Source organism: Calliphora vicina, chromosome 1 (genome assembly GCF_958450345.1).
Source record: "Calliphora vicina chromosome 1, idCalVici1.1, whole genome shotgun sequence".
Lineage (NCBI taxonomy): Eukaryota > Metazoa > Arthropoda > Insecta > Diptera > Calliphoridae > Calliphora > Calliphora vicina.
In genome coordinates, this window is record NC_088780.1 from 505,483 (window position 1) to 531,503 (window position 26,021).

Below are 26,021 nucleotides of genomic sequence, written 5' to 3' on the forward strand. Positions count from 1 at the left end.
GCCCATTTGGAAAAAAAAAACGTATTTGCAAAAAAAAAAGTCAAAAATTGTAAGTCTTGAGTTAAAAAATATTTATTTTGATAGATATCCCACTCGCATCCCACTAAGCGACCAAAAGGGTCTTCAAGGATAATATCTAAGCTTTTGTTTGACCTAAAAAAAAAGATTAAAAAAGGGTCCATTTTGAAAAAAAAAAGTCAACAAAGTTTTTGATTTTGCAAAAAAAGTCAAAAATTATATGTTTTGAGTTACAAAATATTTATTTTGATAGATATCCCACTCGCATCCCACTAAGCGACCAAGTAGGTGTTCAAGGAAAATATCTAAACTTTATTTTAAGAAAAAAAAAAAAAAAAAAAAGAGAAAAAATTTAAAAAAAAAGTCAAAAAAGTTTTTGATTTCGGAAAAAAAATATTAAAAATTTTTTATTTTTTTTTTAAATATTTTTTTTCGAAAGATCGAAGAAATAGCTATCTATACTATTTGGGACACATTTTGCTAAGAACAATAGGTAATAAGTTACATGGATAAGAAAAAACCCCTGTTTGACCAAATTGTCAACCCCTATAACTCAGAGAGTTCTCGACCGATGTTGTTGAAAAATTGTGTCTGAGTTACTATCCAATAGAGCTAACCTTGGTGCAAATTTCATCCCGATCGGAAGACATCGATTTCAAAAGTTGGTTCACTTGACATGAAATTCCCCATATACATATATAAGGGTTTCAAATGTATACATACATACAAATTTTAGCATTTACTTAATATTTTTGGTAGTCCGCGCATTTCTGTACTAAATATTAATATTGATAGCTGCTATAGCTGTCCCTATATATAATTTTTCATCACATCTATGGGAGGTGCCACGCCCACTATTGCTATTTTGCCCATTTTTGGCCTAAATAAGTAGTTCATACAAAATTTTAACGCTTTACATACTACAATTATACAGATAGATATGAATTTTAGTATTTAGATTGTTTGGGAAGTGCCACGCCCACTATTTCAGTCCGCCCATTCTTGTCCTAAATATTAAAATTGATGGTAGAATATCCGTACAAAATGTATGGATTCTATCTCTTATTGTATCCCATATATAAGATTTTTTAAATAATCATCATATAGGAGGTGCCACGCCCTCTGTGGCTACTACTCCCATTTTGCCGTAAATATTTAAACAAACAGTGGAATTGCTCATGCAAAATTTGAGGACTATAGCTATTATAGTTTCCTAAATATTTGATTTTAAAAATTAACTTTGTATGGGAGGTACCACGCCCACTTAAAATTTCAAAACAAAAAGTAGCCTATAGCTCCTTCCAGACATACATAAATATACTGTAAAAATTTCAAGCAAATCGGTTCAGCCGTTTAGCCGTCTATAGATCCCAAACTAATAATAATAAACATACATACATACATACAGACACACATTCACTTTTATATATATAGATATGCTACCTTTTATCGCTTCATGCTTTTAAAATACTCTTGTAAAGACATTATAATGATTTTTTTTATACAATTCTATGTTATAAATGATATATATGCAACTAATTTTTTTTTGAAAATTAAAAAAATAAAAAAATTTACTACTATAAGTTGTCCAAAAATATTTATTTTCTCCAATTTCTATGGTTTGTATATATTGATCTCCAACGACCTCTAGCCCGAGACTTATATAAAATTAAAGCTTGAAGTCTCAGCTAACGAATTGTTAAAAATTCAGTTGCCCATTTTTGCCCCTAAGCAATTCCGGTATAAAAAACTATAAAAAAGTTCGGAAAAGTTTGCTTCACAAGCATGTTATTGCGCATGCAATATCAGCTTTTTTTTTAAAAAATAATTCGTTATCTCGGGAACTATTAGAAAAAACCGCCAAAAATCAATTTATTATCCGAATGAGCTGAAATTTAAAATATAAATAGTACTTGAGAAGATCTACTAAAAATGCGCTCAGATGAGTAGGTTGTCTATATTAGTTGAAGAGATATTTAGGTTTATTGATTTTTTTTTAATTTAGCTCGATCTTTTTTTGGATTTTTAGATATGGCGGGCCTACGGAGGTCAACATTTTTTTTTTTACAAAGTCAGCTATATTGGCGATAAAATTCTAAAGTAACAGTTATGTCGTCCCTATAAAAAGTTACAAGCATCCAAATTTGGAACATGTAAAAACTAAAAAAAAATTGTAATATGGTGATTTTCTATGAAGAAAAATATAAAATTTGAATTAATGTAAAATTTTAACGGTTAAAGATATCATAACAAAATTTGGAACTAATATAGACTCAAATTTTTTCCTACAAAAGAAAAAATGTAGGGACTTTTTTTGGAAAAAACTTAAAAAATACGGCCCATTTTACATGTTCCAAATTTGGATGCATGTAACTTTTTATAGGGATGTATGTAACTTTTTTTAGCAAGTTGTTTTTATCTGATTTAGAATTTTATCACCAATACAGCTGAGTTTGTAAAAAAAATTTCGACCCTCCGTTGGATCGAAAGATTCTATATATGTGTAAATTTTCATTAAAAACGATTCATAAAAAAAACTGTTATTGCATTTTAAAAATTAAAATTTTCAGCAAAAAAATCAGCTATAATTTTTTATTCCCATATTTTTGAAAAAAGTCTTTTATAATTTTTTTAATTCTTAAAAATTTTATACATTTTTGAAAAGAGGACATAATTTCCTACACGTTGATATATAATATGTATATCTTTTGCGCTAGTCAAATTAATGGCTTCCAAATATATAACTCGCAGTAATTAGCTTCATCTTGTAGTTGTCTCGCATGTTTGGTAATGCAGATTATTGGCAATGCAGTACACAAAAATATATTACCAAACAGTAATTTTCTATCAATTCCCAAACAACTTTCCAAAAATCCCAAAATTGGGATTTTTAGATTTTTTGATTTATTGATTTATTTCGGAAGGCTCTGGACCACGCAATAATACGAATTTTGATATTATTTTGCTTTTATAATATTTCCCGAAGTGTTGTCTTTTTTACTTTTTTCGAAAAAAAAAAAATGGCGAAAAAACTACTTTTTTATTTTTTTTTTAAGTTTGAATGCACATAACTTTTGACTCAGTAGAGATTTTTAAACAATTCTTTCTTACTATTATTAATTAATTAAGAAAAGAATTGGATCTGTTATTAGCAAAAAACCAGCCAAGGTGGGTAAATAAAATAAAATGTTACTTTTCAAATGCGAATAACTCGTAAACTATAAGAGATAATATATGGCTAACGCAATGTTTTTTGTAGATTTCGTCTAGTACATTTCACATATACATAAATAAATCTTTCAAAATTTGGCATCATTTTTAATTTTTGATATACCCGAGGTGCCCCACTTTGGGCATTGTGGCTCGGCCCCCCTTGGTGTTATAAGCCCAAATTCAAAACTAAAACTTATCAACACTCCTCTATAGCCATGGGAAATTTTATTAAAATCGGGCTATTCGTTTAGAAGTTACAGATTTATTTCCACTTTTTTTTCAAATCCCCCACTGTGTGTCAGTTCTACAAAAACAACAAACAAATCTTAACAAATGTCAAAAAACTAAAATGAAAAATTAAACAAATAAGTATTCAAACTTAATATAGTGTAGATAATTGAATAGTGAGGGCTTTACTTATTTATGTAAACAATAAATATTTTGTTAACAAGCTTAGAATATGTAGATATTTAAATATAAAAACAAGCTTTGGCAATTGTTAGAACCAAAAAGCGAACAAAAAAGTTATCAGCTGTTTGACTGACTCCACCTTGTATAAATTCGCCTTGATACACTCCCTGCCACATGAATACTTTGTGCAATTGCAATTTTCTCCGATATTTGCAAACAATTATCGGTGGTTTGTTTTGTGTTTTAAAGGTGTTTATGTTTACTTGAGATCAAATTTGTGTTCTGGTTGTGATTGACCAAAATTGTCTATATTTTTTGCGTCACTTTATTTCTTAAGCAGGTGAACAAGTGCAATAGAAAAAAAGTAGTTTTAATGAAAATTGTGTTGTTTTAATAAAAACAATTTTTTAAATGGGTCGAGGAAAAACATTAACAGACGCTGAAAAAATAAAAATTTTAATTTATAATGAATGTGGACAATCGATCCTCAAAATTGCTGAACGAATCAAAAGAAGCCAAAATGTGGTATCTAATTTTTTACGGAATGAGACAAACTACGGGAAAAATATGAAAGGTCGTTCTAAAAGTGTACTTTCGGCAACTGGTAAAAGTGCTATTCTCAGAGCAACATCAAATTCTCTCGACTCGTCTGCACAAATTGAAGCTAAAACTGGTGTTTCGGCAAGCGTAAGAACAGTGCAGCGTGTAATTTCGAAGGCTGAACATCTGAATCGATTAAAACATAAGACAAAAACAACACTTAACGATGCTCGAAAAAATAAGCGATCGGGTTTTTGTCGAACTCACATGACGTGGAATAACGAATGGCAGCGTGTCCTTTTTCAGATGAAAAAAAATTTAAGTCATGGCTATGCGATCAAAATGTTAATGCGCTCGATTGGCCCCCTTACTCGCCGGACCTTAACATCATTGAAAATGTTAAGGGATGGCTAGCTCGCACCTGGAAAGCAGTAAAATCATGGTATGATTCTTTTCCCAATCTAATTTACGAAACAATGGGTGAATTCCAAAATGTATGTATGCAATGCAACCTTAAAAAGTCGAGCGATTCTTAACGCAACCGTGTAAACTTTTATAATGTTTCATTCGCAAAATCTATGAAAAAGTAAAAACAGGCAGTATGATAAGTTTTTTTTTTTAAATTTTAACTACGCGTTTGCATGCATACATAAATTTTGGAATTCACCCAATCTGTAAATATAGAGGATCTATTCATTATTGAAAAGGCTTTAAAATGTACAAATTGTCATAAAATTTTTATTGCAAACTATCCATAAACTGTTTTTTTTATAGTAGGGTCCTATTCATGTATGTATGTTCAATATTTATGTTAAATTTTTAAAACAATCCTATTTCTTTGGCCGATTTTAAAACCATTACACATATAGAATCTCCTCGTCGAGCCCTACAAAAAACCTATCTATTATCAATTATCTCTTACAACTTAGGAGATATTCGCACTTGAAAACTAAATTTTCAATATTTTTACCCACATTTACCCACAGTTTTTTAATAACAGCGGGTCTAAATATTTCCCGAGTTTCTCAATTTTTCTTTTATTGGACTAAAAACAAACGTATATGTCAAACAAAAAAAGAATTGTTCAAAAATCTTGACTGACTTCAAAGTTATATGCATTTGAATTTAAAAATTTCAAAAAAAGCAATTTTTCGCTAGTTTTTGGGAAAAAATTCCTTTTTTCTTTTTAAGTTATCTAAACAAATTCTAAGAAGGTGTTATATGAATTTATACTTTTTTAAAGCTAACTTTACATTAAATATTTTAGATGAAAATAAATTTGAAAATTGTTGATACCGAGGGGACCAGGTCCATCCAAAAAACGCCTATTTTTTTTTTATCTAAAATTCAACTTTAGGACAAAAATTCTCAAATCGCATACTCGATATCAAAATATAGTAACACATTTTAGATGGCCAAATATGTTTTTAATTGTTTTGTAAAGGGTTCCGATAACCCCGCCCTTGGTATGGATATTATAGCCAAAAAACTAAAAAAAAACATTTTTGGGATTTTTCACCATTTTTTTTGGAATTGCGGGATTCGTTAATACAAATTTTAAAATTTGTTTTCAGTTTTCTATTTTCAATGGCAAAATCTATGTAACTATAAAATTTTTTAAAAAATATTCATAAATAAAAATTTAATTTCAATTGAAAAATTCGTATCTTATATCAATTTTTGTTATATTTTTCAAAAAAGGATTCCATGTTTTTTTTAATTGTCAAAACTTATATATATTTTTGAAAAATAGACAAAATCCCCTATCCATTGATATATAACATGTCCACCTTTTCTTTTTTTATGTGGCAAATTAATTAGGGAAAATTTAACAAGAGACCACCCGTGGTTGTTGGCATTAACAATAACTGTGATAAAAATTTGTGTTTCGTATAAATTTTTTTGAAATCGAATATTTTTAACTAAATTTTCTGACCGAACAACCGAAATATCAAAGTAACACTGAACTCGATGAACAATAAACACTCTGTGCTTTTTTTTATTGAATGCGTGAAAGTCTCTTAAAAAAACAGATTTTTACAATATTTTCAAATTAATATATTTATCTAACCAGAGCTCCCTGACGGCAAACTTTTGCAAAAAAATCAAAAAATATAATTGTTTAGCAAAAATGGCAATAGATGCACATAAACTATGTTTTAAAGACTATAGAAAATGTGTTTAGTAAAGTGACCACTCAACCGCAGAGTTAAAAGTCATCTAGCTTACAAAACTAATTTTGAAATACACAATAATGTTAAATTTTTAATTTATGAATAATATTTCTCTATATTTAATGCGTGTCTAATATTTCATTACAGATATTCAACATACCTATGAAGACAATATAAGACGAAAAGCATAATTCGCTTTACTTCAATTCCCAAAAACCTTAAAACTGGCAAAACTTAAAATGCAAAACGACGTTGTTCGATGGTCTTCAACAACATGCAATTTATATAGCTGTAATAATAAACATACTTATGTAAATAACAATAATAAATTATATAGACGAAGCGTTCGTAAGTTGTGCATTGGCAAAAAACATCAACGTCAAAATGTGGATAAAACATCACATGATATTGATTTATTACCAACCATAGCATTTAATGAATCAAATAATCAATCCGTCAAATGTGATACTAATGTGTATGACTTATATTTAGTGCAAAATATAGTTAACTCCAGTAGATATTTAAAAGATAATAGGAGCCATAAATATTTTCACCAGCCGCTTGGCGGTAGTAAATGCAGTAGGCGAGGCTACAATAATATTACTAACAACTATGGTACCCGATTGTTATTTTTATTGCAATTAAGTGTCCTAGTTATTTTGTGTTCATTAAATATCGGTTTCGTGACGGGTGCCAACGTCGAGGAGAAAGATCTTTCTCAGTTGCAATATGGATTGCATAACAAAGAAAGTGTTAACGACATTGCTGGACATTATACACATACGTGGGCGGTTCATATACCAGATGGTGATACGGAGGGAAAAGCACAAACTGTAGCAAATGATCACGGATTTATAAATTTAGGAAAGGTATGTGTTAATTTCAAATATTTGTCATTATTGTTTTTTTTTTTACATATTTCTAAACCATTTAGCATGTAAATACTAGAGCATAATAAATCATAATCAAAATAACAAAATTTTATCAGATTTTTTAATTTGATGTTCGAAAGTCGATTTTTTTTATTAAATTAATTCAAATCACATTAGGCTTATAACTATCTCACATTCCAGCAACAAATTTCATTAAAAAGAAGTAGTTTAAGCACGGGTTCAAGTCAGAACAAACTAGTTCGATTCAGGTGAAACATGCATGATTTTTACATTAGCGTGTCTTGGAGATCATGTGTTTATTCGAGTATTTAAAAGAAACGTGTACCCATTGGAATACGTGCATAGAAGAGCAATGCATGTTCGATGTCTTTATAACGATGTTTCATTAGTGAAATATATAATTTTTTAAAAGCATTTTTTTTTATTTTATTTATTTATTTATTTATTTATTTCATCATTACCTAGCCTATTATAGGCCATAAATCGGTAACAAATTTCTACTTAAAAATATATAAACAACAATAAATATTTTAGATGCTATTTTAAATGATTTCCCGGAATAAATACAAATGTATACTTAGAAAGGCCACATTAAAAATAATATGTATTAATAAATATCATAATTATCAGATTTTTAAACGAAAGGCGTTGTTAGAAAAATAAAAAATACGTAAGATAATAAGCAAACAGTTCCAGAGTCTTGCTATCCGCACAATAAAAGATTTAAAAAAAAGATTTTGAGATTCTTGTAGATCGCATAAAAACAAAGGTGATGCATTAATCAGGAAGGTTTGGCATATGTGTATATTGTTGAAATATACCGATTTCAAGGGCTGATTTAAAGTTGCATAATACTTTCAAACAGCAGTGCCTCCCAAACTGTAACATATCTGTGGTGGGCATTATTAACATTGAATAAAAGCTTTGATTTGATCATTGATCGTAAGTATGGCAACGCTGAATGTTTGCTGCGAACAATAATATCGAAAGCTCTAGAATTCGAATATACGAGTTTTGACAGAGAACATTGTAGAAAGTTCACGAGAGATGGCGTGATTACAAATAGTGGCCATGGTTGCAGTCGTAAGTTTAGTTTTATCAGAGACACTGTTCGAGTAAACATCAAGTGTGCTGTATTTCCAATGAATTCTTGTACATTATAAAGTGTGTGTGTATTAGAACTAGAGTTTTTCACTGGAATTCCCGGGACTGTAAATCCCGGAATTCCGCAAAATTTTCAATCCGGAAAATTGTGCGAGAATTCCCGGGAATTATTTTCCTTTGTTTTAATTGATGTTTTTTGAACATGACTTTCTCCAAAAGAAACTTAAAGCTCCAAAACAAATGCAGAATCTATTCTATAGAAAGTGGAATTATTTTAGTATTTTGCTTTTTCAACAAAACGTTTGGAATAAAACCAATAAAACCATTGACTTTTCTTTAAGTTTTAATTAACATCTTTACTTAATTTTTGATTTAATAAGCAAAACATTTCCAATTCAAAATTAAAACAAATTAAATATTTATTTTTTGCGAATTAACAGAATTAATTGGAATCTAATGAAGGTAGAAGAAAATCTAATGAAAATTAAAGCCATTCAAATGACAAATGGTGACAGGTTTGTATATAATTAAAATTAGAAATCGTGTCAGCTTATATCTTTATATTAAATGTTTATTGGATTTTTATATTTGTATCCAATTACATTTAAACCCAAAGACATTTTTTAGATTTTAACAAAGTCTACATTCTTAAAATTGAATAATTTGTTCTAGACGGGAGTTCCCGGGAAATTTCAAAATCAATCCCGATTTCCCGGGAAATGAAAAAGTGCGGGAAAAGAAAAACTAATTAGAACACATTTTTATTTTTTACAATTTAAATTGTTGTTGTTGTACATTTTAAATAAATAAAGAGTCGTTACAATTTTTAAACTACTAAACGGCTTTTATTTGACGATTTGAAAAGGTTAAATCGTAACAATATACGTTTCGGCTATGCCGGATCTTATATACCCTTCACCTTTGTTGTTGATGCATTTTTATAATAATTAGTATGTATATATTTATGTATGTATGTTGCCCACTTTCAGCGTATAGCATCCTAAATATATCACGAACACTTTTAACCCTCCGACGGTTGAGTCATCCGTTACCCTTATACGAATTACACAGGGCCTTTAGGGAATTTTATATGAAAACGCATTTTTTTAAATTTTTTTTTGTTTTGATTTATTATTTACTAATTATACATGTACAATGAATGTTAGAAAAAAATTTTCTTTTATATATAAAAGTTGTTACTAGTTAGTAACAATTGTTACTGGAAAAGCGTTCATTAACTCAAAAACTTGCAAGTATAGAAAAAATCAAGAGCGTATAAATTTTAGAGAGTGTTCTCTCGTTGCAAACTATTATGCATTGAACACATTGAAGACAGCAGGCTACACGACTACACGAACACAAATTCTGCTGGCTGGAGTTGTAGTCGTGTGGCAGCTACTGAATTATTTTGAAGACGACAGCTACAAAGTAAACAGCTGATTTATAATTCAGTGGTGCCACTTTAATAAAAAATAACCGTACAAAATTCCAAAGTAATTAAGATTTAAACAATTATTTTGAGTAAACATATATATATGATTATAATTAATTATGTACCTGTTATTAATTTACATCAATTACTTCAAAAACTTCTCTTAATTAAGTAAAAAAAATATATTTTTTTTAAGCACTCATTTGATTTACATTTTTTATTATATTAGCAACACTATTTCTGCTTTGTAGTTGACAGAAATAGAAATTAGTTTAATTCGGCTACAGCGGCAAAAGCAATCGTGTGGTAGTGTAGCTGTGCTGTCGTCGAAAGAATCGTCTTCATATAAACGTGTGTATTCTAATTTTGACAGATTGCAGTTGGTAGCCTGCTGTCTTCAATGTGTTCCATGCATTACAAGTTCTATTTTGAACTCGTAATAGTTAGCAGCTTATATTTTATATGTTTTGTGTTATTGTTTATTTATTTAAAATTTTATTTTTCTGGTGAAAAAATGCCAAAACAAAAGAATTTTCAATAAAATTGAAGAATATGTAAGTATTTATACATTTTAAAAGGAATAAAATAAGGAAATTGTGTGTATAAAACAATTGTTACTGGAAAAGCGTTCATTTACTTTTTACTATTTTTGAGAATTTAAGAGAGCAATTTTGTAAATTTTGATTTTATTCTCTCTTTGCAAGTATTTACTGGGAAAGTAAATGAACAGACCTATTATTAATTTTTTATGAGTTTTATATGAAAAAAGTCTAAAAAACTATTGTTGAAATTTCAGTACAAGGTCCCACCGAACCTTCTCACACGTCTCTCTAAACCAGTGGTGCCCGAAATCACAATTTCCTAGCACGCGTAATAGGGCATGGTATGTGTTCGGGCACCACTGCTCTAAACTATTGGTCGGATCGCTTTGATTTTTTTAAACGATTCTAGATAAAATTTCCTTGGAATACATGTGGGGGGTATACTTCCCATGGACCATCATGGAGTAATTTCAGTTTGAAAATGAAAAATGTCCCCAGGGACCTTCTCACCCGCCGGAGGGTGAGATATACGCAGAGCAATAAAACCAACACACATCCAAATATACGTTTTTTTGTATAAAAACAATAACAACGCCAAACAAAACAATAAAAAAATACACAAGGCAACGAAACCAACATACATCGAAACATACGTATTGTTGCTTTTATTACAGAAGTTATAAACGAAGTTACAAACCAAGGCGAATTTATACAAGGTGGAGTCAGTCAAACAGCTGATAACTTTTTTTTCGTTTTTTGGTTCTAACAATTGTCAAAGCTTGTTTTTATATTTAATCTTCCGTTACTCGGAACTGATCTGGTTGATACAGGCAAACATTTTTTTATTGTAAATTTGTTTAAAAACCCTAAATTTGAAGCTATTTTTTTGATAAAAAAAAATATTGTTACTGCAATTTCTTTTTTATTACTCTTTTAAATACATTGCATTTAATATTCATGGATATTCCTGTTCTTACTTTCACCATTCACCCTATTTTTGAAAGCATAATTACAACAATATAATATAAAATAAGATTTCGAAAATTATGTAATTAAGGTTAAAAAAATCACTTGTAAACATTTATAATTAGAAATGCTGAGAAAATTAGATACTATTGTTGTAATTATGCTTTCAAAAATATGGTGAATGGTGAAAGTAAGAACAGGAATATCCATGAATATTAAATGCAGTGAAGAGATTATTTTCAAAAGCGTATCTTTTTATTGATATCAATTTGATACATTGCGATTAGTCTCGATTGAAAATGATTGCGACCAACGGAGGGTAAATATCTACATATTATAAGCTTATTAACAAAATATTTATTGTTTAAATAAATAAGTAAAGCCCTCACTATTCAATTATTTACACTACTAAGGGTCCTCATGTAAACGCTTAAAAGCCTCGCAAACTGTGCAATCTGTGCATTTTTACACTCTCGCAAATGAAATGTTAAAAAATGTATGGAAATTCGTTTGCACAACTCCGATAAGTTTGCGCGACAATTTAGACTCGCAAACTTGAATTTATTGTGCATTTGATGAATCAGCTGCTTTTGTTTACTTTTATTTGTAAGAAATAAAAATCAAATAAAATATAAAAATTTTGTGCATGTGAAAATTGTGTAACTTTGGAACAGAATGATTGTATTAAATGACATTGTGTATGAAAACATTAACCAACAGCTAGTACATAAACAAAGTCCTCCAAACTATGTATACCACCGTTTGTTCCAAAGATTTAACTTTCATTCAACATTTTAAAATTAAAATTTATACAATTTGAAAAAAAATTATTAAAGCTTTTGTTGAATTTATGTATTTTTATTTGACAAATATAAATTTTCTGTATAAACTTGCACAAAATTGAAAAGGTGGGTTCATGAAACATGTCGCGCAAATTTGCCCATTTGCACAAATGGGAAACTTAAGCGTTTAAATGAGTACCCTTACTATATTAAGTTTAAATACTTATTTGTTTAATTTTTCATTTTGATTTTTTGACATTTGTTAGGACCAATTGTTGTTTTTGTAGAACTGACACCACCTTGTATGAATTCGCCTTGTTACAAACGAAACAAAACACCAAAAAACAAAAACAAAATACGCAAAGCAATACAACCTACACGCATCCAAACATATGTACGTTTCGTTGTATAAAAAACAACAACAACGCCAAACAAAACAAAACACCAAAAAAAAAAAACAAAATACGCAATGAAACCAACACACATCCAAACATACGTTTTGTTGCTTTTTTGTCAAAGCATGCTATAACAATCTTTGCCTGGATTAGCTCATTCGGAGTCAGGATATAAAACACACCTTGTATTTAATTATTATTTTCAAAGTGTTTTATTCAGAAACATTACACAGTACAACACATGATTTTGGGACTCAATTCTGATAATTGCACGTGAAAGTAGCCCCAAAAATAAGAACTTCTGCATCATTAGTTTTGTCAAGATGGCTGCCGTATAAAGGAATTTTTTTTCCTCAAGGTGGATTTTTATCACTTTTTCTATATTTTAGCACGGTTATATCTCGTATACCGCACGGAATATCTCTCTTGTGGCTGAAGCAAAGTTGTTGATATTGAATAGTAGAAAAAAAGTACGGAACATACCTACCCGAAAAAGATGCATCCAGTGCCTTAAAAATCGCCAAAATGCCCATTTTTTAAATTTTGGATTTTTGATTTGTGTCTACACAGAAAAAAGTTTCAACATAAATATTATGATTCGAATTCATTGATTTCAATTCATAACATTTATAAATAATTACTTAAATAGTATGATTTTTTTAATATTTTATGTTTTTAAATAAAATCTAGAAGGCTTGAAAAATATAATTTCAATTTCATTTTTATTTTTATGTTGTTCAAAAATGTTTGAAATATTTCATGAAAAATTTTTAGTTTTTTTATGATTTTCAGCTACAAAATGATATAAAAAGCGCGAAAACGATTAAATTGATTTAAGAGGATGATATGCTTTTATATTTATGAATGTTTTATTATGTTTAATGATAATTTTTAAGTTTCAGATATTCTCCTTTTTATCTTAAAATATTGGCCAATATATGGCTATTATGCAAATATTCTTGCACTAATTCATTATATAATACAATTATAATGCAATTTATTAAAAAAATTAAGTAAAAAAAGCAAAAATTTCCGTCATGTATAATTTTATAATATTTATGAACATGTTCTTATTTTGAATGAAATAAGTTTGGGGAAAAAAAGTCAAGTTCGATTAATAATATTTATTACAAAATTCATTCCAATTATGAATTTCTTTTTTCTGTGTATATAAAAGTTATTTATCATGAATTTTGTATGTATACCATAAGTCCATAATTATTCATAGCTCCCATATAAGACACGCTTCCGAAAATCACTTTAAAGTGCATAAATCTATTAAAAATGATGGTATACATACAAAATTCATGATAAATAACTTTCATAATTGCATTTGTAATCCAGTTATTGAGCAAAAAAGGTGAAAAATTGTTAAAAAATGGGCATTATTGCGATTTTTAAGGCACTGGATGCTCCTTTTTCGGGTAAGTATGTTCCGTACTTTTTTTCTACTATTCAATTTCTACAACTTTGCTTCAGCCACAAAAGAGATATTCCGTACGGTATACGAGATATAACCGTGCTAAAATATAGAAAAAGTGATAAAAATCCACCTTGAGGAAAAAAAATTCGTATGGCCATTAAACTATTACGGCAACCAACTTGACAAAACTAATGATGCAGAAGTTCTTATTTTTGGGGCTACTTTCACGTGCAATTGTCAGAATTGAGTCCCAAAGCAATTAACTGAAAAATTTTGTACTGTGTTAGTATTATCCATGTACACTACTACTTGAGTTGGGCTTATTTGTGTTTATATGCGGTTAGTAGTAAAGCCATTACAAACTTGTACCAACTGTCCGCATACGAGCACAGCCTAAGCACAACTAAAGTTGTGGTGATCAGCACTTCGACCACTAACCGATCGTCACATAGTAGTAGTGATAAACATTACTACTACCATTATTTGCTGAATTCACAACAATTTGTATCGTGTATATTTTATTAAATACAATTTTTGTTTATTAGTTTGTGAACACCCATTGTATATTGTATGAATGTTTTTGAAAGCGTAGTATGCAGCGTTGCCACTGTATTCAGAAATATTGTAGCCTACCAAGATACGACAAATATCGGAACAAACCAACCAAACTACCAAAAGTCAATTTGTTAACATCAAACTACCAATTTTGGTCCAATTGGACCAAAGCGGCAACGCTGGTAGTCAGGGTTGTCAGATTTTTTTTACCTCCATCGCCAAAAGCTAAACGAAAAATCGACAAATATCGCCAAAATAATTTGTTTGAGTTCTTTATTGTAAAATACAGACATACATACATACTTATTTTATGTATTATAAAGATAAATTATTTTGGTTTAAATCTAGTGCATTAGTTATTTATATTAAATTGATATCAAAAGTATACATTGTATTAGAATTAAACTTTTTTAACATTTTATCTGTAGGATGAAATGAACTGAAACAACATTTATTAACATTCTATAACTTATTATTATCATCAATGAATCTAAAAGTTCATATTGAATTTTTTTTATTACGTAAGCGAGTATTGGTATAAGTCGTAATAGAAATTACCCTTTCTACGCAAGCGTTGCTGGTTGGTAAAATTAACATATTTAGAACGGCCAATGTTAAGTCTTTAATCTAACAAAAATCTAACAAATTTTGTCGGAATTTTAGATCTAAGTTCAATTGATATATGATATCAATTGAAAGGAGTAGTCATGAAATTGTTGAATCCAAATTCGAAAAATAAAAATTTTAAATATTTTTTGTTATTTTTAATGAAATTATTAGTCTTAAGTTTTAAATTATTGTACAGAAATAAACTTAAAACATTTTGAACTTAAAAATTTAGTCCACAATTTGAAGTTGCACTCAAATTAGTGCACACAAAAAAGTTGCAATAAACTGATGATTGCATTTTTTTAAATCAACTAATTTAATTTTGAGTAGAGTTGGGTTTATTAGCTCAGTGAAGTGACCGCTCTTTTCAGCTCAGCTCACTGAAATGAACTAGGTCGCTCTTTTAGCATTAGCTCAGTATGTTGTATAATGACCATTTCATTTTGAGAATTGCTTGTAGGGAATTAAATCAATAATTTCTGTTGTTAGTTGTAAAAACACACAGTCTTTTGACAATTAGAGATTTATGCGTGAAATAATTGATTAAAATTTTAAAAAATCAAATTGTATTTTATTTAAACTAATATTTTTGCGGAAAAAAGAGTTAATTTTTTATTATTTCTAATTTTCGATGGTAAGCAAATGTTTAGACAATATTTGTTAAGCAGAACATTCACTAACTATAAGGTATTATTTTACCACAAAATAATAAAATTAACAAAAAACTCAAGATATTAACTGGAATTTGAAAAAGGAAAAATATTTTGATGATCTGATAATTCTGATCCAAAATAAAAATGTGACAATAACTAAACCAAAATTAATATTGTTGCAATTTTTTGGGGGTTTTCCCATTTACATAATGTTAGTTATCAATTGGCAAAATATATATTTTTTACCTGACTTTTACAACTTATATATGTATATATGATCAACAAAATTTCTACTAAAAATACGAAAGAAAAATTTTTTTGTGATACAATTTGTATAAAAATATTTTCAACATTACCTTAATTATTTTATGATATAACAATATATACATAAATAGAATTTCTGAATTTAAGGAATAAGATTTTATTGTTTTACGAAATAAAAAATAACGTAAAACTGTCATTCCAAAAAACAGCGAAAACCCACGATAGGTCGCTCATGGCAGCTGACAAATGTTCTGTTGATGTAGCAGTATTAGGGTTGCCAGATTCAGATTCGCAAAAAGCTGGACATTGGGGTTTAAAAAGCTGGACAAATCCAAAAAAAAACTGGACATTTAAAAATTGACTGAGAAAATGTTAATTTTGGTTGTTTTAAAAATTGTTTATCATACCTGCGAATAGGTTAACGGTATCCTACGAAGACAAAAACTCATACACAAGTAAATATGGATATATTTTATGTAAAAATAAGCATTTATTTTAATATTTCACAAAATATGTTAATTTTGTTTCTACATTTCATGTTCTAGACGCCTGAGAAACGTTAATGGCCTTGCGAATTTTTAATAACTTTAAAATTTTTTAACCAATTTTTGTATTTTATATGTTATTGAAACGACAATTACGTACACATTTTTATAATTGCAAAAGTATTTATTTAATGGCAAAATTTTTACAAAAACTAAAAATATTTTATTTTTTCCCCTTGTGAATGCACCTTAAAACTTCAGCGTCCTTGCGGCACCAGTTAACGTTATCCTATCATCATAATATTCTTCACAACTTGTTTCTACAATACATGAAACAATTTTTTTGGAGAACACTAATGTATATGTATGTAAGAATTAAAATTAAATAATAAAAACAATGCCACTTTTTTTCGTTTTTGAGCTTACGGATTTGGCCAATTCCAAATCTTTAGTGATCTGTAAGCAATTTTGAAAATATTTACAAGATTCCTCTAAATTTGTTTGTATTATTATTTCAGTAATATTTCTTTCTTTAGTATAAATACTGTTTAAAATAGTAAAAACTCTTTCACAAAAAGTGTTGCTTGCTGATATTTAAAATACAAAACATACAACTTTTCTTAAATTCTAGAAATCATTCCTTTCGCCTTTGGTAAAAAAAAATAGGACCATATCATTTGACAAATCTCTTGGTATTTATTTATAAGCTTCACGAAGGCAGCAGCAATCGATTTTTTTAATCTATAAATGCTATGAATGCTAAAAAGTTATCTACTTCAGTCTTAAAAGATTTTTGGTCATTAGTCGAAATATTTTTCAAAATGCTGTTAACTTTGGTGCCAAAAAAATGTTAATTTATTCTACATTTGAAGCTATTCCTAAGTACGGTCATTATATCGTGCAACTCTAAAACTGTACAAGTGTCATTCTCAATAGCAAAAATAGTTGTATGAAATTCCTGCATTGTGTTTTGCATAAAATATAAATTTGCTTCCGATAATCCTGCACTTTTATATTCTTCGTTGACATCATTATCAGAAATTCCATATGACACGTATTCCCATACAACTTTTTGATATTTTTTTTTTCGTTCTTCAAAAAATCCATACACTTTTTGCATAAGTTATTACTGTGTACTAATTAGTAGTAAGTTAATTTGAAGGAATAAATAATATAGATATTATTGTCGAACATTTCTATTTAGCTGGACAAATTAAATTTTAGCTTGAAACTGGACAGGCATCAAAAAAGCTGGACAATCCAGCCAAGTCCAGCCCGGCTGGCAACCCTAAGCAGTATAGTAAAAAAGTGCATAAGATATATGTTTTCTAAAAATTAATTAAGAATATCAGTATGTACTTTGTATTTTTTTAATTATGTTTTTTGGTAGATATAATCCCACTAATGTATTTTTGAAATAGTATTTTTTTTACTAATTACATAATTTCAATTACAATTATTATTTTAACAATAACAATTATGTATTTCCCTTTTTCATTATTATTTTATGAAATATACTTACAAACTGTAGCAATACTCTTTCTTTATTTCATTCTACATCACCATATCATAAACAAATTCACACTCATTCAATAGCACACATATAAAAATTCCTTCTTGAAAACAAAAACAATTTGAATAACTCTAATAATTCTTGAAACAATTCATACAAATGTTGTATCATATCAAAGCAAAAATATATTCGCGGCAGCATACGATCATATACATACATAACAAACCCTACATTCGAATGATCGTTTTATTTTTGTAGGACACAATACTCACTCACTTTTCAATGTCAGTGAGCGAAAGAATGTTACAGAATTGACCAAAGTAAATTAATAAAGTAGCGACAGTACTACAACAAATACAACATTTACAAAAACCACAAGCAATTTTGTTTTTGGTTTAAGGTCTGAGCTGTCAAAGTTGCCTGTTGTTGTTTTTGCTTTTGGGCTTGTTGTATTTTTCGCCACAACAACCACAAGTGAATTGACAGTTCAGACCAAAGTAAAAAAATAGTCAGCTGTTCTACTGAGTCTACTTTATTAATTTACTTTGGAATTGACGAGTAAAGTGAAACATGTGAAACATTGAAGATGACAAATGAATGTGCTTGTGCAGCTCTTTCATGAGTACTGAAAGAAACATGAGCATAAAACAAAACCGCTCAGTTGAAAACGCTCAGTGCTGAGCTGAAAACGCTCTGTATGATCAGTGATGTTAACTTTTTAATTTCGATTACCGTACGTACAGCCCTGAATAAATTACCGTTTTTTAGGTAAAATTACCGTATCCAAAGTTGTATTCAAAAATAATAATATTTTCTTATTGAAACAGGTTTATTTCAATAAGAGGGCATATATTCAAAACTCTATATCTTAAAAAACACAACTTTTCAGGAAAGCCAAAAAACAGTTTTTTTCGCGTATTACTTGAGTTATTAAAATTCGGTATGCTACAATTATTATTTTAAAGCAACTACTGAATCTCACATATAATTGGTTTTAAAATTTTGCATTATTGGAGACTTTTCTCAAAACATTCAATGTATATGTATAAAAATGATAAGATAGAGGATTTTGTATTTTAATAGAATTAAATTATTTTGATTTCATTTATGCCATCTCTCAATTGTTAACGTGATTTATTTAAGATAATGGCTAATAACACAACATAAGATAAAAAACATATACAATGAAAATATTCATGGTAATTAATTTTTTTAAATGATTGAAAAAATGTAAAATTCATGTTCCGCATTCAAAAATTAGTAAGAAAACATGAAACATGAACATGCAAGAAGAAATTATTCCAAAAAAATATTTGAAAATTAATTATTTTTTGCATAACATAGAGAAATAACAAAAATGCAAATAAAACAGCAAAAACAATATGTTTGTAAGAAAATCTCTCAATACCTAAATGATAATAAGAAGAATTTTTATACCTATCAACTGAAAAGTAGTAAAGGGTTGACAGTTATTATTAAAGGCATATAGTCCAGTGTTGAGACTAATGATATCAAGGAGGCCCTGCAGGAATTGGGCTACGAAATAAGAGCTGTAGTTAATTCAAATTTTTAAAAATTTTTTTAAACAAATTTCAGAATTTTTTGATCATCTCATTGGGATTTATTAAGAATATAATAGGGAATAAAAATGTGAAAAAATTATAAAAATATCTCTTATAGTTTTTCCGTACCTGCGATTTAAATTTTGAAATTTTCGAGAAAAACCAATTATTTGGCAATTTTTAGGCCAATTGAACCTTCCATACATTAAAAAAATGCCATAACTAATATAGAGAAAATGGACGTTATTTGAATAAAAATTGTTAATGTTTTACGTGCGGGTCCGGGCGTTTATCATAAATAGGGTTTAATAGAATACTTTAAACTTTATCTGGGCGATGTATTTTTTGATCCTTTTGAAGGTTAGGTTCCTCTAAAATTAAAATTTGATGTAAATATAATACTTTAACAAAAATTGTAAAAATTTTAAAATGGAGTTTTGAAACTGCCGTTAAAAAAATTTTATTTTTTGTTCATACCTAAGAATAGGTTAACGGTATTCTACGAAGACAAAAACTCATATACAAGTATATATGGACATATTTTAAGTAAAAATGAGCTTTTATTTTATTATTTATCAAAATATTTTAATTTTGTTAATACATTTCTTGTTTTAGTGGCCTGAGACACGTTAATGGCCTGGCGAATTTTTAATAACTTTAAAATTTTTTGACCGATTTCTGTTTTTTATGTATAATTAGAACGATAATTACGTATACATTTCGATTCTTTTAAATTAAATTACAAAAGTAATTTTTTAATGGCAAAATTTTTACAATAAATGAAAAAAATGCATTTTTTCCCCTTGTAAATGCATCTAAAAACTTCAGAGGGCTTGCGGCACGTCTTAACCGACGTGCCTAAATTTTTTAACCGATTTACCTAAAATTTTTTCAGGATGATTTTTTTACTAATGTTCACCAAACTGGGGGGTGAGAATGGCCAAAATCCAACTTTCGTTTATTAAGGGCCACCCTAGTGTGGCATGCGGAGACCTTCATTCTTAATCACAATGTGATATCCTAAAGAATGGCCTCAGAAGAAAATGTGGTAACTGTGGTGGCGACCATTCAGCCAACTACCGCAGGTGCCCAGTTTATAAGGAGTTATTGAACAGATTAAGAGAGAGGCAAAAGCTAATAAGAGGGAAAACATCTGAAGTACCAGCCTACAAATTTGAAAACACCTATCCACCAGTCAATTCTGAAGTTCCGCTATTGAACAAACAAGCAGCCTCAACACAATTAAATTCACAATCCACTCAAATTGATCAGCCTAAGAATGTAGCAGGTTCTTATGCCAATGTTTTGAGAACGGGTTGCCAGCAACCTGGTGTTCCCCAAAATAGGGAGGGTTGGAAGCACTTATGCACGCGCTTACCCAGAATATTACCTCTCTTAATCAAAATATGACAAACTGTATGTCATCCATGCAAAACACAATACAAGAGCTTTTAAGAGCGCAGAACCAAATGATACAAATCCTCTTAACAAAAAAATGAGTTATTTGAGACTATGTTTCTGGAATGCAAACGGTTTAAAGCAACACAAATCAGAGGTATCCCACTTCATGCAGAATAAAAACATCGACGTGCTATTGGTTTCGGAATCTCATCTTACCAATAGGTATAACTTTTATATTTCGGATTACACATTCTACTGCACAAATCACCCTGATCGTAAGGCACATGGTGGCACTGGTATTTTAATTAGAAATCGTTTAAAACATTATCCCCTAGATGAATTCTCAAAAGACTATATACAGGCAACATCCATTCATCTGGAAAGTTTTGCTGGAGATTTAAAAACATTTCAAAATTTCATACTGAAACATATTACTTTAAAACAAATTGGCTTAAATATAAAAAATATATAAGCAGTCATATCCACACAGATCTTTGTATTCAGTGTGAGGAAGATGTAGATACAAGTGTCAATGACTTTACGTCATTAATTGTATCGGCTCTAAATCATTCAAAGAGTCAAATATTTCCTAAAACTGATATGCACATTTCCAACTCAGATATTGAACGACTTCTTTTAGAAAAGAGAAAACTCAGAAGAGAATGGCAACAAAATAGATTATCTGCTGCAAAGCAGAGGCTGTCTGCTGCTAATAAAAACCTGAAAAAGCCCTTCAATTAGAAGAGGATCGCAGAAATAGAAATTACATTCAAAGTTTGACAAATACCAAACAAACAAATTTTTCCCTTTGGAAAGCAATGAAAAATATAAAGCCACCGGTAGAGGGGCAAAGCCCTTTAAGGAAAGCTGATAGTACCTGGGCTCGCAGCATGGAGGAAAAGGCTAAAATATTTGCCGATCACTTAAGTACAGTCTTTCAACCAAACTCGCCAACAACTGTTTTTGAACTTGAAGAGCCACCTGTGTCAACATTATCTAATGATGACATATTAGATATAAGCCCAGAAGACATTAACGAAGTAATCAAGGATAATATAATATTAAAAAAATCACCTGGAAATGATTCTGTTACACTTACTATGATTAAAAACCTACCGAGTGTGGCAATAATTGAGCTGTCTACAATATTTAATGCGATCTTTAAACATGGAGTTTTTCTGACAAATTGGAAAACTTCTCAGATAATAATGATACCAGAGCCAGGTAAGGACTTGACCGTACCATTCTCCTATAGACCAATAAGCTTGCTTTCTTGCTTATCGAAACTGTTCGAAAAAGTGTTCCAAAAGAAAATCATACCATTTTTAAATGAGAAAAACATAATCCCAGTTCATCAATTTGGTTTCCGGGAACGCCACGGAACAATCGAACAAGTTAATTGTATAACCGGAGAGATAAGAAAATCCTTTGAATTAAAGAAATATTGTTCAGCTATATTTTTGGATGTCGCTCAAGCCTTCGACAAATTATGGCACAAAGGCCTGGTATATAAAATAAAATGTTTGCTGCCACCATCTACTCATAAACTATTGGAATCTTATCTATCGGACTAGATGGCTACTTAAGATGTGTGGAAACATGGTTAAACAAATGGAGAATACGTGTAAATGAGTTAAAAAGCAAACATGTTACGTTCACACTGAGGCATCTAGCCTTCACTTGTTAATGGGTGACCAATCAAAGTTAATCCTGGACTATAAAGTCACCCTGTACAATATCATTTAAAAACCAATTTGGACTTATGGAATCCAATTGTGGGGAACGGCCAGTAATTCCAGTATTGAGCTTATACAGAGGGCACAGTCGAAGATTCTTAGGACCATGACGGGTGCACCATGGTACATAAGAAATGAAAACATCCAAAGGGACTTGGAAGTGCCACTAGTGAAGGATGAGTTTAAGAAAGTCCGCGATAAATATATACTGAAACTGCAATCCCACCCAAATCCGCTTGCTCGGCTTCTCGCACAGAGCCAAACCAGATCAAGGCTTTGTAGAGGAGATCTACCACCCCGCTAAGATGAGGTCCATGCATCAAGCAGTGCTCTCTTTATAAGATTTATAAGATTTAATCACTTATTGTTAGGCCTAATGATATAGGCAGATTCAATAAATAAATAAAAGTTTAAAAAAAAAAATATATATTTTTTTGGAATAATTTCTTCTTGCAATTCATGTTTTCTTACTAATTTTTGAATGCTGAACATGAATTTTACATTTTTCAACCATGTAAAAAAATTAATTACGATGGAAATATTTTACCTTTTTGTTTTTGGAAAATATAATTTCCATGGCATACAAATTAATGGTTAAAGTTGGAGTTTGCTCAAAAAAGTGTCTACTTTTAATTTTTTTTATCTTATGTTGTATTATTAGCCGTTATCTTAAATAAATCACGTTAAAAAATGACAGATGGCATAAATGAAATCAAAATCATTTAATTCTATTAAAATGAAAAATCCTCTATCTTATAATTTTTATACATACACATTGAATGTTTTGAGAAGAAAACCCTCTATCTATCATAAAGTCCCCAATAATGCAAAATTTTAAAAACTAATTATATGTGAGATTCAGTAGTTGCTTTAAAATAATAATTGTAGCAATATTTCGACTTAAGTCGACTTTTATCGACTATTGGGAAGTTGGGAAATATTACCTGCTAAATTTTTGTCATGATAAATGTCAAAATGGTTGTCAAATAAAGTTTAAGTTTTGACTTTTCACCTAATGGGACCACCAAATTAGGTGCTAGGGGTCCCGAAGTAGGGCACCTCGGGTATGTTCAATTTTAAAAATTATCATATTTCTTCGTTTGTGTTTCGATTTCAAAAAATTACACATATAGAATCTTCTCGTCGAGCACTACATAAAACCACGTCGTAGTTATCAATTATCTCTTATAGCTTAGGAGATATTCGCATTTGAAAATTTAATTTTCAACATTTTTACCCTCCCTACTCCAGTTTTTTGATGACCGCGGTTCCAAATATTTCCCGATTATCTCAATTTTCTCAAAAAAAATCATAACTGGGTCCAAAGTTACACGCATTTGAATTTAAAAAGGCGATTTTTCGCTATTTTTTGGTAAAAAAGTACTTTTATTCTTTTTAATGGTAAAAAGCTAAAAAGCGTAACCACTTTTTTAGCACAAATTTTTTTGACGTGTTTACTCTTACAAGTGTTTTGTACGATCAAACAGCATCAAAAAAATAAAACTAATTTTTTTGTTTTGAATCATCATGAGTAAAATAAGTTATTCAAATAAATAAAAGAATTCAAATGTATTTTATTTAGTGGTTACTAGGGTATTCAATTAATCGGGTTTCTGGATTAATCGGTTAATCGAGCAAATGATTAATCGGGGTTTAGATTTAATCGGTTAATAATCGGTTAATATTAAATTATTCGATTAACCGAATAATTTCTATTTTAATTTTAAATTTAAAAGAAAAACACGAATTTTGTATACTTATATAAGCATTTTTTGTTACTAAAAAGAACAAAAACATAAAAAACACACAAAACATAATAATTCAACAAAACAATAAATAAAAATATACACATGTGAGTTCCTTTTTTAGATTTTAAGGAGATCTTCTAAAATAATCTTTTAAAAAAAGAATGTAATTTAAATGCTTAAATTTTGAACGATTTTTTTAGTTTTAATTAAACTTGACTTGTAAAAACTACCTCACTGATTGTAGATTTGGAAAAATAGAAAATAAGGCACGATAAAAAGTATCCAATTTCTCAGTTCTTTTTTTAGTTTTTTCTAAGCATATTTTTTTAGATTTTGAATACTTTAATAGTATCGTTAACGGGTAAAGACTCGTTTCAGTAATGTCTTTAGTTTCGTCTATTACCATGTCGTCCTTCAACTCATTATCACAAAGTTCATCATAGAATATTCTAGAAAAAATGTCATTTCCAAATTCCTTAGTTTCAGTTTCCGTACTATACTTCAAATAACTATTGCTAGAAGGGAATGTTCACGAGTTAAGAAATTAAATTTTAAAAAATAATTCTGTATAAAGTGCAAAAAAGAGACATTTCGGTTAATCGGTTAATCGACACAAATTAATCGGTTTATTCGTTATTTGAAAATCGTAAATTTTAAATTATTCGAACAGTTAACCGACAAAAATTAATCGGTTAACCGATTAACGGTTAATCGATTGAATACCCTAGTGGTTATGTATTTTTCGTCAAATATTTCACATGTGTGACAAATATTTGTCAAGTTATCTAAAAAATTTCTAAGAGGATGTATAATGAATTTATACTTTTTGAAAAAATAACTTTACATCAAATAATATGCACACAAATGACTGAGATATAAAATGAAAGTAATTTCAAAGATGGTTAAAAATCGGAACAAACACAATTGGGGTATTCTCACGGTCTACTATTTGGTCATATTGTCATAATGTCCTAATATATTCCCCTTATCGTAGTTGGCGTTTTTGTATCGTTTATTGAGCGTTTTTATAAAATGGTATCGTGGTTGGCGAAAACGCCAATAAATACGACTCTGTATACAAATCTATTACAAACTACCCGTTAAAACGGTATCGTGTTTGGCGTATTCACCTGTCGTTAGAAAATTTACTCACGACAAGAGTAGAAAAAGTGATAAAAAGTAATAAATTTTGCTTAAACAATTTTTTCAGATGATTTTCAAACATTTTAGATTACAAATTAGGACGCAAGCACAATATTTTAAGTTGGTTAAAATAATTGAAAAGAAAACGTATTTGGCTAGAGGCTTTAATAAAGGATTAAATAAACATAAAAAAGAGTGGAATGAAATCGCAGACGACCTAAATTGTATTGGACCACCATTCCGTATTTGATTCTGAAGCAGCCTGGTGAGGGTTGGTTGCAGGTATGGGCGGATTTCAAATTTAAATAAAAAAAACTGGCGCACATGGACGAAAGTCATGCAACAGGTGGTAGAAATTTGAAACAGTTTATGTTATCACCATTAGAAGAGGCTGCAGTAAATTTATTGGATATGCACACTATTGTACAACACAAAGAACCTTTCGGTCTTAAGCAACCG

The 26,021-nt window shown here is 29.3% G+C and overlaps 1 protein-coding gene across 1 annotated transcript in view; it reads left to right on the top strand.

Annotated features, from left to right (window-relative positions):
• The window catches only part of Fur1 (Furin 1), a 156,612-nt gene that overhangs the window by 35,089 nt on the left and 95,502 nt on the right, over positions 1-26,021 (top strand). The window contains exon 2 of the mRNA XM_065498593.1: positions 6,504-7,225. Coding sequence (XP_065354665.1) covers positions 6,596-7,225 — 630 coding nt within the window. The 5' untranslated portion in view covers positions 6,504-6,595. The remainder of the gene's footprint in view (positions 1-6,503; positions 7,226-26,021) is intronic.